This window comes from Poecilia latipinna, unplaced genomic scaffold (assembly GCF_001443285.1).
Source record: "Poecilia latipinna isolate Pla-1442-1.1 unplaced genomic scaffold, P_latipinna-1.0 Scaffold1438, whole genome shotgun sequence".
NCBI classification, from domain to species: domain Eukaryota; kingdom Metazoa; phylum Chordata; class Actinopteri; order Cyprinodontiformes; family Poeciliidae; genus Poecilia; species Poecilia latipinna.
The window spans coordinates 15,388-31,677 of NW_015114054.1; the positions used below are offsets into that span (position 1 = coordinate 15,388).

Below are 16,290 nucleotides of genomic sequence, written 5' to 3' on the forward strand. Positions count from 1 at the left end.
TTATTATGTGCTCACTAGATTAAACGCTACAACTGAAAGAGGGTAAACTGTATTTGATTTATTTAAAATGACACATCCAATCCATCTTCTGGCTTGTCTTCTCCAGAAAAACGACTCCGACCACATCAGTTTATACAAAATTCCTGCATAAAATCCCCTTGAAATGATGCTATCAGAGTAAGTAATCTTTGTGAATGAAGGACTGACCGAACTGAGGTGCTGTGCTGTAGCCCTGCTGAGGGTAGCCCTGAGGTGCTGCGAAGCTGCCGGCCGGCGTGGTGACCAGGAATGCGTTAAAGGGTGACGGAGGTTGCGTGGGGGTTCCCCGGCCCGCTGAAAGCGAAGGTACATACCCACCTGCTCAAACAAAGAAAGCATCCATCAATTACTCAATGGAGAAACTTTTTTTAATCACGAATTGACTTGTTTTCATTTATTGACTCGACAGTAACTATAACACATTGACTGGTTACCAGTATCATAGCACACAGCGGTCATCATTTTTCAGCTTTTCATGTTTCCATCTTTTTCTCATCAAAAAGTGACTGAAGTTTTCATTGGCTGCATGGTGGACAGGGTTCTACTACGCTGTCCCTCCCCCACATGTTGCTGCACACTGAAATTCAGCTGGATGACGGAAGCTTACAACATGTTTCCCTACTTTAAAGCGAAGAAAAGATGTTTTGAAAATAACTTGGATTAGGAAAAATAGTCAGTCATGACTGGAGAAGGGTTAAATTATTATTATTTTTTTTTTTTAAAATAAACATTTTGTTACCTAAAATGCAATAACGTACTATTTCTTTTAGCGTATACTTGATCATTTGTAGCAAAAGACACATCTGCAGCTAAAAAAATACTTCTAGGCTTTTGATCTTTTAATTATTTTTTCAAGTAATCAATTCATATTTTGATAGCAAAAGGTGGTCAAGAGATTTTTTTCCCCCAGAATTTGATCCAGGCGAAGCAAAAAACTGCCACTAGAGTAGTAAGACATTTACAGGCAAAGAAGGGTTTGGTTTTTCATTTTTTTTAATATCTTAAATGCAAAATAAATATATTTGTGTTTAGTTCTGACTCAGTCCTGCTCCGAGGACGCCATTTTTCAGCCGATTTACTACAGTTAGCAATTAGTTAAACTAGTTTTAATCACAATTAATTCATTTCAGTTTATTGTAAAGCCCATAATATCATTACTGAAGGTTATCATACAACAGCTTTTATTTGTGTTTTAATAACTTAAGCTACAGCAGCATCTGAAAGCTGAGTTTTCTGACAGGTTGACACTCCAGCGACCCCCGCAGGTTGACCTGCAGGCTGGCATGAAGTCAAGCCTGACCAACAGCAGAGTGACGCCGGAAACATTCAACCCCGCCATCTGGCTCAAGTAGTAAATTATCAGCAGCTTCAGCCATTATGAATCAGTGATAACATGCAGTGCTAGACTGTCAGCAGCACGCTGGCCACAGTGCTTCAGCCCCGTTTCTGCCACGTGAGCGTTTCCAGATATGCACGTGATCACACAGCCACGCCACATCTATCAGCAATCTCACAGCCAGCCAGCATGCAGAAAACTCAAGGAAGGGTCCGTCAGTGGAGGAGCTGGTACCCACCTATAGGCTGGCCGGCAGCGGACACCCACACTCCTTCAAGAAGAGAAAACAGCCACAGTTTAAAACCAACCCAGAAAAGGTAAAATATTACAGTTTAAACAAGGACTAATTTACATAAACTAGGTTAATGTTTAAAGGTGACCTGTTGTGCTTTCTGGATGGTAAACTTGTCTTTTCCAGCAGTCATTGTACAGCGAATACAGTGGTAAAACTAGCTGAGCAAACGTGCTGGAACTCTGCTGCTTGGGTTGCCAGGTAACAGGCAGAGCTCCGCTGATGTTGCTAGGTAACGGCGCAGTGCCCATTTATTGTGACTTATCAAGAGGTTTCTGAAATGGCACGCTTTCCAGAGACCAAAATACTTTAACTTAAAGCCAAAAAGCACATAGGTACGTATTTTTAAGTTCTTAGGTCGTTTTTAGAAGCAATTGAGACCCAAGTGGAAGTACACAAACATGCAAAATGTGAATTTTTGCATAACAGGTTACCTTTAAAGTTCAAGGCAATGAGAGCAAGGACTAATCTACATAAACTGGATTAATGTTTAAAGGTGACCTATTATGCTTCTTTGAACTGCTTAGAATAGGTCTGTGTGTGATAAAAAAAACATGTTTGTTTTTTGTTTTTTTGCACAAAATTATTCTTAGATAATTATATTTTAGTCTACTCAATATTTTGATCTCCTTTTAGAATGAGTTGTTTAGGGCCTCTAGCCACTTTAAATCTGAACAAGTTGATGCTGGCCACACCCCCAACTCAACATTTACACTCATTTGTGAAAATGCCTGCAAACAAATCAGTCAAGTTTATTTGTGAAGCACATTTCAGCAAGGCAGGTGAAAGTGCTTTACATAAAGAAAATTATAAAGAAAACACCATACAATCCACAGTTGAACAAACTTTACATTTTGATGAGTGCCATCACTAAAAATCATACAGATGTGTAATTATACAACTGAATCTATGAATTGCAGAAGTGGAACCTCCTGCACAACTAACAAGAATGCAGCAATTTCGGATGGCAAGTCTACAATAAAACGACTGTCTTTTCCTGCACCCAATCAAACGTGCTGGAACTCTGCTTGGGTTGCTAGGTAATGGGGAGAGTTCTGCTGATGTTGCTAGGTAACAGGCAGAGTTCCACTGATGTTGCTAGGTAACGACACATTGCCCATTAATTATGACTTATTGGGAGGTTTTTGAAACGGCTCACTTTCCAAAGACCAAAATACTTTAGCTTACAACCAAATGACATCTGGGTGTTTTTGTTTCTAAGCGGTTGAGCCGTTTTTAGAAGCAGCCGAGAAGTACAAATATGTGCAAAATGTGAATTTTGCCTAACAGGTCCCCTTTAAAGTTCAAGGTAACAAGAACAAGTGCTAATCTACATAAACTGGGTTAATATTTACCCAGAACATGTTCCATATCTACACAGGTTGTTGCTCGTTTCACTCTGGGACTCGGTCCCACTCACCCTGTGGGCCGTAAGCCTGTTGCCAGCCTGGGGCCGGCTGTGCTGTCCAACCATTAGCTGCAGTCAAAATCCCCCTGGGAGCCCACTGGCCAGGACCAAGCTGGCCAGGAGCTTTGTTGTCACGAGGTTCTGCCTTCTTTACTTCCACCTGGATGAAGGACAAGAAGGGCACATTTGGCAACACCTGTAAACGGGTCAAATAAATCCTTCACCTGCCCTACCTGTGATGCGTAAGCTTAACATTTTGGGCCAGTTTAAAATCTTTCACTTTATGTTTATTGGATTAATGTGGGGGAGCTACTTAGATTAAATTTAAAGTGTAGCCACAAGAGCTGCACGGCTATGTGTCTCAGGTACTTGTTACACAATTAAGTCATTCAATGATTGTACTTTTAAAACATTTTGTCTCCAGATCTTAAAATGTACCCGAGAAACATAGATTTATGTATTTATTTGTTATCAATTGCCCTATGTAAGATCAATACATTCTAATGTAATGTCATGACTTACCTTTCTTCAGCTAATGCTTAAAAAAGGATCTAATTTATCAAATTTATTTGGAGTAAGTTTTGGAGGGTTAATGGATGTAAAGAGAAAGTTGTGTCTTGGTTCTAACAGGATAAACAGTAAACATGCAGATTGTACAAATGAACAGTTTTTTTTTTTTTTTAGTCAACATAAAACAGAATCTTCATACTGTGTCAAAAAAGAGAGTAATTGATCCCAATTGAAAAATTAGCTCCGGTTATGTGTTGTTCCACTAACTACGCTAGCAGCTAACCAGAGCAAAGAAGCAGGTTGAGACCAAGCGGAGCCAACCAGAAATAGACTGAAGGGTTGACTTATTGGGGTCACCTTGCAGGAGGAAAACGAATAGCAAATTCCTCCCCGCTTTAAGGTGTTACCACCTTCCCCAGCTTCCCATCTTCTTTCTCTGTTGACCTAATTACATGCACATGTTTCCAGCAGTGGCCCTCGCCGCCGCCGGCTGCTACCTGAGCATTTTCTCCCCATGGGCGCCGCAGCTACAAGTGATGGATACCATGACTTCTGCGTGGTCCCCAACAGCAGAACTGGGATTTCTTCCACAGTTTGATGTGCTCCAGTTTCTAATTTTGTAACTTATATCTCCCAGGCTCCCTCTAGTCCCGGCGTAAAGTCAAGTCAAGAACAATGGATTAAGTCGAGCCGCGATTCCTGTAGGAAACGAGGGCAAAGTCGAGGCGAGCGGGTACCAAAGGTACGCGCACAGGTTGGGCTGAATCATTAACCGACTAAACGGGTTTCAACTCATCTTTGTAATGTAATAATCAGCAAAGCTTAATGTCTTATTACTTGGCAATAAAAAGCCTGTTCAGGTTTTTACTCGTCTTCCTGGGGAGGTTTTTCAAATTAAAAGCAGCTGTGACCCATTAGTTCAAGTTATTTAAAGAACAAAACAACTGTCTTTATTAAATTCCTTTCAACTTTTCACTGATGTCACAATCCTGAGCCTATAAAATCTCTGTCCAATCTATATCAGGGTTTCTCCAGGTTTCACCAACTCAAATTTAAGACTTTTTATGACCAGAATTTAAGACATGTATCACAACAGAAATGGACTAAAGAAGTGGCAACAGAGGAGACCCAGTGGCAAAGACTAACTGCTCATAAATTTTCAATTACACATAATGGATGTAAAAAAGCTAGCTAGCGTTACTCTTGCTAGCAAGCTAGTTAGCTAACAAGAGTATATTAGCAGCTAGCTACAAGTAGCAGCAACTACCTTCAATCACAGAACACAATGAATACAGACAAATTTATGCATAACGGTAAAGTCCTGCAAGAAAAAAAACTACATAGAATCAGATTAAATAGTCTAAACATATTTAAGTCCAACTTATTGATTTTCAATTAATTTAAGACATTTTAAGGCCTTCATTTTAAATGCATCAATTTAAATTTTTTTAAGGATGCACACACAAATCCTTCTATTTATTCAAATGCAACTTATACATTTCCAGATAATATGCGCTATGAGCTGTTGTAGAGGACTATAAATGATAAAAATAGACTTTAAAACTCTGTATGCATGTGCCATGTTCTTATTCAAGTAGGTTTACAAAATGGGAGAAAAAGATTGCAACCAGTAGCATAAACTGGATTTACATAATTTCTGTTTGTACTGAATACTCTCAAACAGTTCCTCAAAAGGGTTTATTACATTAATAATAGTTGAGAAAGTATTTATTTATTTATTTTTTACATGTTTAATCCATTTTGTTCTGTAATGCTAAAGGGAACTGTGCATTTGGTTTATGACATTTTTTAAATAAATCCCAATTATATTTTCAGTTTGTATTTAAGCAGAAGTTATCTTAGAAAACTTTAATGATCAAATCTGTTAAACATTCGCTTATTCGCACTGAGAAATAATCTCAGCCAAGCAAATAAACTTTTAGTTTTTAGTTATGTTAACAGCTACAACAGCATTTTTAAATACAACTTGAATTGTGCCAGAATATAAAATGGTACAGATGTAGACAAATTATAATTTATTGTATTAGCATAACATCACAATGAGAATTTAACTGTGGATCTTTTGAAATATTCAGAGTGAGATTTTGCTGCTGTAATAAAAACTGAACTTTATTGAAGGTTTTGTTCACGTCTAGTAAATTAAACTGACTTTCACAACATTTTCTTCCCTATAATGTCATGCAAAAACAAAGTTTATCAATGCTCCACAATATTCACTGTTGTTTGTATTAAGGCAGAAAATTAGGCTAACTTTTTTTAATTAGACCAAATGTAACTAAATTAACACCAATGATTCAAGAGCTGCAAGGAAACAGACATGTTTGGAGCAAATATCAGATATGTTTTGATTAAAACTTGCCAATTTTGTGGGTGGGTTTTACTCAGCTGAGGCAGCAGCTGGTGGTGTTTACTACACACACTGAGCTGACACACACTGTGCCAAAAAGGTTATGAAGAGTGTTCGAATGCGACACCACCAACAGAGTGTTGTTTCTGCCTGTATGAGCAGCTTACCTGCCTCTATCTGAAACGCCTTGCAACGAGTGCAGTAAACTCCATCCATCTGGAGAAACCAGCAAGCTAAACAAACACCCAGAAGTGATATGCAAATATCTTTTTTTTTGCCTGGCGCTTCACACTTTCCTTTTTGCTTTTTCCGACAGCTAACAGACACAGTATGGAGATTCGACTGAGGTCACCGAGTTGAACTTTTTCAAAAAGAAAAAAAAAAATTAAAAAATAAAACATGTTGACATGTAAGTGACCTGCCAACAAAACATTAGAAAACAGACAAAAGAAAGAATGAAGAAAAAAAGAAAACAGAACTGATTAGACCAATCCTTTAGGTGATAAATGGTATTTTAAACTACTTGAATTGGAAATAATTTTGCACTGAAAGCCAGAAAAATATGACAAATTTAAGAAATTTTGGTTAAATCTACTTGAGACACTCTAAAGGAGTGGTCAGTTTAAACAAAGCCTTGGGCGACAATTAAATCCACACAGAAGCCGAGATAAGTTGTTACGTGGTGCCAATATTCTTGTTATTTTAGGATGTTAAATGATGCATTTAAGCTGCTGATGAAAATTCTGACAATCATCATCAGAGCACATCGCCCAAGCCTCTGTTCGATCTTAAGGGTAAAATAAAACTACAACTACACACTTTTTTGCCCATGATGTCGTGAAAATGCATGTTGACAGCCTGGTCCACTGATTGTTCGGCCTCGAAAGTAATAAATCCAAAACCTAGCCAACGACCAAGAGTGAATCAAGGTAGCAGGGGGTTGTGACAACACAAGATGAAGAACAGTATTGGGCTTCAGCAGATTGAGGATCCGTCAAGGATGAGCAAGAGGCTCCTGGGGTTCGGATGACGTCGCAGACTTGCAGAGCAACACAAATCCAAGACTAAAGCCTGGGGGGATTGAAGGAAACCTTTTTCTTTAGCAATACTTGGTGAAATGAACAATTATGAACAGCTTACATTTTAAACATGAAGGATGATGGGTGAGGATCGTTACAAAATGAGGTCGGTCAGTAAGGTAAATTTTCCACCTAAATAATAAATTGCAGTATTGTTACATATTGTTAGTGCCGTTTCATCCAAACCCCACCTTGATCTGTCCCCTGGTATATTGCTGTGGAGCACACACTCGCAGCAGCCATTGTTAATGCATCACAAAAACATGGAGTAACACAAATTGTAGAATGCCTAAAGCTTTCTCCGAGCTTTCCCAAATTCAGTATTTTTTTTACTTTTGAGTCTGCCAGGATAAGCCTAAAAAAAAAAAACGGACATTCGCAAAACTGCTTACAAAGGCAACACAAAGATACAGGTCGTAGCGTTTTCCCCTCGCCGATCCGTTCATTTATTTCGCTCAAAGGGTTTCACAGGGAATACACAAAGTGCACCAAGAAGAATCGAGTTCAAAGTCAAACTTTTTGGGAACACCAACCTCTCAATGAACTACTTCAAAACTTCTCTACAGAGTGTTAACAAGCTGCAGTGATCTACTTTTCAATCTGATTATCTTTGGGTTCTGGCAGAACTGGGTTGAGAGCACATCTCCACTTAGGGACCTAACCTGGATCCAATTAAAAGTCCTACGAGACGATTTCAGAGACCTCTAGTGCAACGCCAGGCGTTCCCCAGCCTTATGCTCTACCACTATTAATAACATCTGTCAATGACCCGTCCCCAACCTAAATTTACAACCACGATGGCACCATTAAGAAGTTTGAAATATCTTGGTTGCACTCAAACTGGAATGGTAGAAAATGGTTTCTAAAATGTTGGTTATATGTATTTATTTATATAAAATGGGGTTTTATTTTAACGTTATCAATGTGAAGTTTGTCAACATTTGTTTATTCTTTGAATTTATTTTGTTTAGTCAACACTTATTTTCTTTTTCGCTGCTCTTGGCGGTGGTTACCGTAGCAACCTGTAACTGCCACTTTTTCAGGTGTCTGTAACTGTGGTATGTATTAGAATCAGCTCTGCGTTTTCTTTACAAGTACTATATACTGCTCAAAAAAAATAAAGGGAACATTTCACTTTAATTTTGTGTGTGGCTCCAAATCCAGGCCTCCATTGGTTAATAAATTTGATTTCCATTGATGATTTTTGTGTGATTTTGTTGTCAGTAAATTCAACTTTGTACAGAACAAAGTATTCAATGAGAATATTTCATTCATTCAGATCTAGGATGTGTTATTTGAGTGTTCCCTTTATTTTGAGCAGTGTATTTTAACATGTATTTTAGATCAAATTAATAATGCACAGTGTTTCATGAGTAAATTGCTATGTTTTGTATCATTATTAATGTTGCCCATTTTAGCCATGTTTAATGTTACAATGATAACTGCTGCCAACTTCTCATTGGGAGCTACTGTTTTGCATGTTTTAAGGTTATTTATTGCATTTTTATATTATATTACATAGAAAGGTTACATATTACACCTGGAGTGACTTTTTGAAAATTACTGATCCCCTTAAGGGGCACAGGTGATTTTTTTTTTCTTTTGTATTCCTTCACAGTGATAAATATCAATTTAAACTTGCACTTATATATACTTCTTAACTCTTTGGTGCAGGAATTCAATTTATTAACTGCGTGTTTGTGAAATATCTTTCGGTATAGATGGGACTCCACATGAAAACTGCCTGTTATTAACCATTCAGACAACCAAACCTGTCAGATGGCGACAGTACTCCATGAAAATAACTCCAATAGTCCAAATCGTTTGGATTTTTCTTTCTTTCAAGCTTGCTTGCTTTCTTTCAGAAAGTTTTCCGTCGTGTTTATGTTTTAAAGATGGAAAGCTCATGTTTGACCCGTTTTGCCTCTGGCATTTAGCACACAGGTTTTGTGGTGCGCTTGAATCCAAAAGAAGATGTAAAACATCTGATGTCTTACAAATGAGATATTCTAACATACATAGAAACAAAAGGTACAAAAATGTTATATTGTAGCAGTTCATGCATTTAAGATGCAAGAACTGACTATAGTACATTATAGTGAGGTAATGCAAATGAAAAAACTGTCTCAATGTGTTTAAACTTTACACAGGAAGGATGTTTAAAACCCAAACTTGCAGATTAAATGAATCAGTCAAATATCAATCAAGTCAAAAATCTTTAATAAATTATTTTCATATACTTAATAAATTCAGATCTGAATACTCTCCACAATGGATGTGCAGATGTTATCGCCAATTTGCTAACACTTATACAAGCTGTTAATTTATTAATGCATGTATGCCAAAAACCACCACTGATTACAGGTTTTTGATTTAACACTAAACGCAGAATCTGATCAGTGCAATTGAAAATGTGGTGCCAGTTTTCTACCAGTAAATAATACATATGGTTAGAATAAATGCAGTAAATATTTCATATGCACCCATCCACCAGAATAACCTGATTGAAAACTCTCAGTAAGTCGGTTCTCTCTCTCACCACTTATCTCAGTCTAAAAACTGATGCACCTTCTGTAGACCCCGTTTCAGAGTAAAAATGAAGTGCTTTTACAACAGGCCTGTACCTCTGTGTTACCTGTCAATGCACAGTAACCTAAAGGAGAAAAGACAAATCTTATGAAAACAAAGTTAATCACATTCAAACCATTCACAAGGAGAAAGGGGACAGAAGAAAGAAAAATAGAAAGGGCTTACTTACAAAAATACTTAATTTTCTACAAATGGGAAAACATACTATGCCATTTAAGATACAAGTACAAGTTACTTCTAAATCAAGGTAAAGAAAACTTATTCCAATCTTTAAGACATATATAAAGTAGTTTTAGTACCAGAAAACGTTAATGCTATTAAAGATTAAATAAATGATTGTTACTGATGCAGATCATCATGTTAAATCCCAATGATAAACTATTCTGGGTTCCTCCCAACAGCGGATGAATGGTGACATAAAAGGCGGAGCGATAATGGAAGCAGTGGGTCAGCGGCCGCATCGCCGCGATGCGGGACGAGCGCAGATGAAACAGCTGTGGCTGTAACTCAGCGGGCCGAGCCTGACGCCAGCACAGCCGGCGGGACGAGTCTGATTCCCAAGGAGACCGTGAATGCTAAAAGTGTCGACACATGTCAAAGGCTCATCATTTATTTATGACTTAACCGGACAGATGTAAAAGTCAGTCGTTTCTGCAGTCAGGAAATAGGTTAGAGAAACTTTTCAATGGGTAAAAAAATGTTTAGTTCAATGCTATTGTTCCTGTGGTAACGATGTCGTATTCGCCATATGGATTTTGGGCTGCGAGCCGCCGCTCTGAAGGACAAATCCCTCTTTAGATGCTCAAACTGTTCTCAATATGCCAGCTGCGCACTGTGATTAAGTGCTGTATTTTTTGGAGCACCTATTTTTCCCACAATCTGTCTCCTTATCAGGTAGCAATTCCTTTTAGCTCTGATCCCAGAATGCATTTCATTAACTTCTTAATTAATTGAATGAAACCGTTTTGTTGTATTTTATAGGAAAAGCATCTACTATGAAAAAAAAAAAAAGATAGCATTTTATGAAGCTATACATCAACATGTGTAATTAATGCCACTGTGGACACGGATTTGCATTCATCCGTCCCATGTGGGATTTTCTAATTTTTCTTTTTGCATAAAAAGAAAATAATATCTTTATGACGGCACAGAAAAAAATGCACTGATTCAATTACAAATATTTATTTTAGCTGTGTTTTTAGGGCTTAGTGTAGTATTTTGTAGCAAGAACCTTTTTTTAAAAAAAAAACAAAAAAAAAAAATATTAAAAAGAACATACTATTAAATATAAATGTATGTGTCCTGGTGCTTTTGTTCCTATAAAGCAAAACATTACATAAAACTTTAGACAACGATGCGTTAACATTAACTGAATCCTGTTAAAATACACAAAACATTTGCCCTGCTGTCACTGCCACAATATGTGTAAGGCATATTTTCAAGAAATGTGACAAAAAAAACAAAATAATTACTTATTCTTTGCAGAAATATGGAGAGCCGTTAAAGTTATTATAGTTCCTTGAACAGGTTAGAATAGGTACATTGTATGGCGCATACAGCGGTAGAACAAACTGACCAACAAACTTGCAGGAGCAAGTTGGGTTGCTAGGTGACGGGCCAGGTCCTGGGGTTGCTAGGTAACAGCACTGCACTGGGACATATTTTGAAATGGCTCGTTTTCTAAACCCCCCAAAAAACTGTAACTCATCGCCAAAAATCAGCTGGGTGTTTTTCTTTAAGATCTTGGGCTGATTTTAGGAACATCTGAGATTCAATAACTCAGAAGAATTTTTAATTAATACGAGTTACAAAAATATTTAATTTCCCTTTAGGATCAATAAAGTATTATTGAATTTGAATTGAAATGGAAGTATAAAAATGTCAAAAAAGTGAATTTTGCATAATAGGTCCCCTTTAAACAAAAAAATAAAATAAAAATAAATCCATAAATAAATCGAAATGGCGTTCTACCGCATGCATATTAAATATTTTAGTGTCCTAATGTAAAATCAAGAGCCTAAGCAGAACCTTCAACTACAAATAACCTCAAGTCAACAAACAAATGTCATAAGTCATCATAAGTCGTCTTGTTAGAGGTATTTTTAAAGCTACAGCCTCTGTTTTTAGGTTTTATTGTCCTTCAATGTAAGAAATCTAAAATAAATAGCTTTCTTGCTCCGTTTGATCACCGATTTCTTTTCAGAAATCAATCTTGAGGAAAAATCACAGGAAGACTCATGTTCTCCACCAAGGTCACAACCCACACACTACAAAGCAAACCCTACAATAGCTACAGTAACTTCAAAAAACATGAAGGAAAAAACAATAAAAACACAATGAGTTGAGTTTTATTCAATCATGAAGCGATAGCAGATGGTGAGACGAATTAGTCATTTTTCTACTAAATGTTTTCTAGAAAACTGAGCTTCTTTTAAGTGCCTTTGTCATTCAGTGTGCGTCCAACATACAACTCCTGCTGCAGGGTGACATGTTTTAAGTGAATTAAATGGAAATGAATGGGTTGTGATTTCTCACTTTGGGCCAGAATAGTTTGCCATGGGATTTAAGATGGTGAGGAATAGAGCGGGAGAGAGGGGGGGAGAAAAACGGGATCAGCTTTTACCTCGGGGCCTCTGCTTCTCCGCATCATAGATCATTACCACCTCTGTGACCTTGAACGGGACAAAAGGAAAACAGTGGCTCCATTTAGAAAAATGGACAGGATCCTTTCATATTCAATTTAATAACCCTCACTGTTAACGTTCTTCTTCAATGCCATGAAAAAGTGTTTCATTCTATGTTCACACACCAGGCAAATGTGACCCAAATCTAATTTTTGCTCCTTTTTTTGCCCAAATGCGACCTTTATCAGACTTTTTCACACCAGTCTGAACGACTCAATTCTGATTCTTTCGATCATAAAAAAAAATCTGATTTGTCACTTCTTTGTGATACTAAATCAGTTGTTTTCAAGTATCTACAGTAGTAGTCGTCAATCAAATTTTCCGTTTCTGAAAATTAATTTTTTTGGAAAATCTGGATTTTTTTTTTTTTTAGCAGTGCACTCTGAGTTTCCATAGTTCAGACTGAGTGATGTCAGCCATCTTGTTTGACAAGCGTATTTACAGCTTCTAATTATTTCGACTTTGAATTCAGGTCAACTCACAGAAAGAAGGATTGAAAAAAATAAATGTAATTTTAAAAAATTTAAAAATAAGTTTTTTAAGTGATGGAAGAAGAAAAAGATTAAAATCAGAAATCAAATTTGGCATAAAAAAAGGTTGGATATTTTTCATCAACTGAAATTTTATTACAGTCGCATTTAATTGGTACTATGAACAAACAAGCAAAAAAAAGAATCAAAAATCAGAATGAAGTATCAAGATCTGCTGTGTGAATGTAGCTTTATAGATTCAAATAATCAAAAATGATAGACAAAGATAACCTGAGTAGATGATTTTACAAAATAATTTCATTTATTTAAAATTGAAAAAAGGTCCCCAAAGCAACCAACCCCTATGTAAAACAATAACTGATCACTTTAAATCAATTAACTGTAATTAATGATTAATATCAGTTCAACTTTACAAGCAGAGCTGCAGCATCCAGAATCTCCTCAAATAGAACCTTTTCCTGCTATTTTAAGCTAGAAAAAATCCAAAAAATAGATTTAATAACAAGAAAACCATTGACATCCATCAGTCTGGAAAAGGTTCAAAAACACTTTGTTGGATCTTATCAATTAACGCATAAATCTGCATCTTTAATACAAATTAGCCTCATTGTGCTGATGTGGGCGTTGCGCCTCGGAGCGTCGGCCACCGACTAGACGCAGCCAGTGTGTGTGTGGTAGAAAAATGAACTGGGGCGTATTTATTGACTGATCTGTGCAGCTGCCCTCTAGGCTCCAAGACTCCAGTGAAACAGTGAGAGCCATAAACAACAAATTATAAAGACATGGAGTTCATCCGGCCGGCCAACAAAAATTACTCCAGGAATGAAGTGGCGATTCATCAGGGTCACAAAAGAACCCAGAACCACATCTAAACCACGCTGGTCTCACTTGCTTTGGTGAAATAAGTGATGATTCAACAGGAAAGATGCTCAGCGAATAAAACGGATACTAATCTGGTGAAAAGCAGCATTTCAGAAAAAAGATCGTCATGCTTATGGTCAGACACGGTGCCGGCAGTATGATGATCTGGGGATCTGGACAGCTTGGAATAACCAAACTCTGCTGCAAACCAAAAAAATCCTGAAGGAAAATGTTCGCCCATCGGTTCGTTACATTAAGCTAAAGCAAATTTTGACAAGCAGTCACTTCATCTCTGAATGGCTATAGAGAAACACAATGAAGGTTTCTGGGAGTTGGTCTAGTCAAAGTCTGCATTTGTATCTAATTGAGAACAGACAACTGATGCTCAATAACCCTTAATTGTGGCTGAATTTAAACATTTCAGCCACACAAAAGATCATCAGTTATTGTAAATCGGGTGTCTGCAACGCTGTCCTCCAACATCTGGATGCATTGCTGCCGCAGCGTCACTGGCAATCAGCAGGTTTGGCAAAGCACTAGGTAACTTCTATAAACATTTATTTATTTAACTAATTATTAAAACTATTACAATCTCCTGGTAATATGAGACAGAAAATGTGAAAAACTAAATCAGGTTCCTCCATCTCCTCCCTGTGGTCCTATTGCCATCTGCAGAAATACAACACTCCTGCTCAAAAACCACCAATCAGAGCCAAGAGGAGGGTCTTTGTGCTGGCAATCACACTTGTAAAGGTGCTGCTCACACCCACCTCTACCACAGTGAGTACAGTGGTTCAAGCTCAAGACTGCTGCTTTGATAAAGGTGGAGAAATAACTTAAAGGTACAGGAAAATTGGCAATTTCTCAAGTTTGACACGATTCGCAATGGAGGAGCTGAGAACCTGTAAGTCGTGCTTATTCAAATAATTTTAACATTAAAGGCTCATTGTCTTTTACCAAAAACAAAAGTGAAATCCTACTAAATCTGACGCCACTCTGTTTGTGTTTACATTTCATAAAAAGGAAGTAGCATTCAGCGTCTTCTTCAGTAGCTCTTGATGCAGCGTCCCCACAGGCGAGGAGGGGAAAAGGTTTTTCAAAGGGTTTGGTCCATTTGACACAGTGCAGTGAGAAAGAGAAGCGCATCAGCTGAAAAAGTAACAAATGTTACAACTTTGGTCCCAAACCATCTAACCGACTATCAGATGTGAAAACACGCCAAGTCTCTGGTTTTCTCAAAACTTTCCACTCCAGTTTTAGTCGTTCATTTTATTCAGCGGTGCTGGAGCAGGAAGCTGCAGACACTCAATTTTTCACACAGAGGCAAGTTGGTTTGTCTGGCTTTTTTTCTTTTAATAAACAAACAAAATTTGAAAACTCTGATTTATCTTCACTCAGGTTATCTGTGTCTGAAAAACTTAAATGCAACAGAAAAAAACAAAACCAGAGGAAATCTGATGGGACTTTTTTTTTTCTTTTTACGTTAATGTGATTTTAACCAACACTAAATGGGCAGCAGTGATACTTACCACTCCGAATCTATTGAAATAGTCCCTGAGTTCAGGCTCTCCGCAGTTATGGGGAATTCCACCTACAAATATCTTCTTAGATTTATTGCTATCAGCTTTGCTGCCCTTCTGAAATAAAAAAAAGCAAGAGAGTGGATGGATTTGATATCAAAGTGTGTTACAGTATCACTTCAGGAGGAGGGGGAGGTCAGTACGCTATCATCTATTTAGACGGTGCAGAAGAAATTAGGCTCTTCTACTGCCCTGGGGTATAATTCTTAACATGTCAAGTCAATGCAGCTCCAGTCTAGAACGCGGCATCTTCCACTTCCACTCAACCGCAGAGCTTTTCTCTGCTGCTGCTGCAATCTGGCAATAAAAGCAAGGCGCTGCTTAAATTACTTATTTTTTACCCAATTAATCTTGACTTTTTTCAGTAAAAACCAGCTGAATGACTTGGGGAAGGTGGGGGGTTAAAAAGCTGACATTCATTCTTCATACAGCCAAATATGTGACTTAAAATGACTCCAGCTTTGCAGCATTTGCTGGTTGACCCAAAAATTATCCAAGTTGGAGGAAAGATTTCTCACTGCCTAAATAAATTCAGTGCTGAGAGCTATTTTTTTTTTGTTACATCATAAAATTCAGTTTATTTTCAAATCCAAATCCAGAGAAAAATGCTACAAGGGAGAACGTTTCACATAAAAGTGGCTGTTTGTCTTAAAAATGTTTCTACAAATTACCAAGGAGCCACAGAGACGGGAAAACCATAAATAAGGAATTTAATATGTGATGTCATGATAGGGTTAGGCAATAAGCCAATTAAGTCTCTCAAATAAAGCAATTAATTAATCATATGATAAGTTAAAATGAGCTAAATGTAAACTTTTTGAAGGGTAATTTTACTTTCAGAGACATCGTAATCCAATTTATTCATTGTTTTTACTTCCGTTTTATTTATTGTTTTTGCTTGTTGGTTTTATTTGAATATTTAAAATGTCTTCCAGCTGCAGTGTTAAGTGTTCTGCACAAAGTTAAAGTTTTGAGAGGGAAAACTTTCATAAAATAATGAAAATAATAAATATAACATTTGAAAATGATCTCAAAACAATAATATTATTTATC

The 16,290-nt window shown here is 37.2% G+C and overlaps 1 protein-coding gene and 1 long non-coding RNA gene across 5 annotated transcripts in view; one reads left to right on the forward strand and one right to left on the reverse strand.

The window, feature by feature from the left end:
* dazap1 (DAZ associated protein 1) overlaps positions 1–16,290 on the reverse strand; it is a 33,369-nt gene that overhangs the window by 10,729 nt on the left and 6,350 nt on the right. For all 4 annotated transcript variants that reach the window (XR_001428010.1, XM_015057148.1, XM_015057149.1 and 1 more), the window contains exons 5-10: positions 15,187–15,294; positions 12,245–12,293; positions 6,773–6,855; positions 3,088–3,235; positions 1,614–1,646; positions 208–357 (exon numbers count right to left, since the gene is read on the reverse strand). Coding sequence is in view for 3 of the 4 variants with exons in the window: in XM_015057148.1 (XP_014912634.1) it covers positions 208–357; positions 1,614–1,646; positions 3,088–3,235; positions 6,773–6,855; positions 12,245–12,293; positions 15,187–15,294 (571 nt within the window). In the remaining variant the exon portion in view is untranslated. The remainder of the gene's footprint in view (positions 1–207; positions 358–1,613; positions 1,647–3,087; positions 3,236–6,772; positions 6,856–12,244; positions 12,294–15,186; positions 15,295–16,290) is intronic.
* Positions 6,849–11,052, forward strand: LOC106962616 (uncharacterized). Its single transcript, XR_001428011.1, has 2 exons — positions 6,849–8,090; positions 10,023–11,052. It is a non-coding gene; the product is annotated as an uncharacterized LOC106962616 (long non-coding RNA).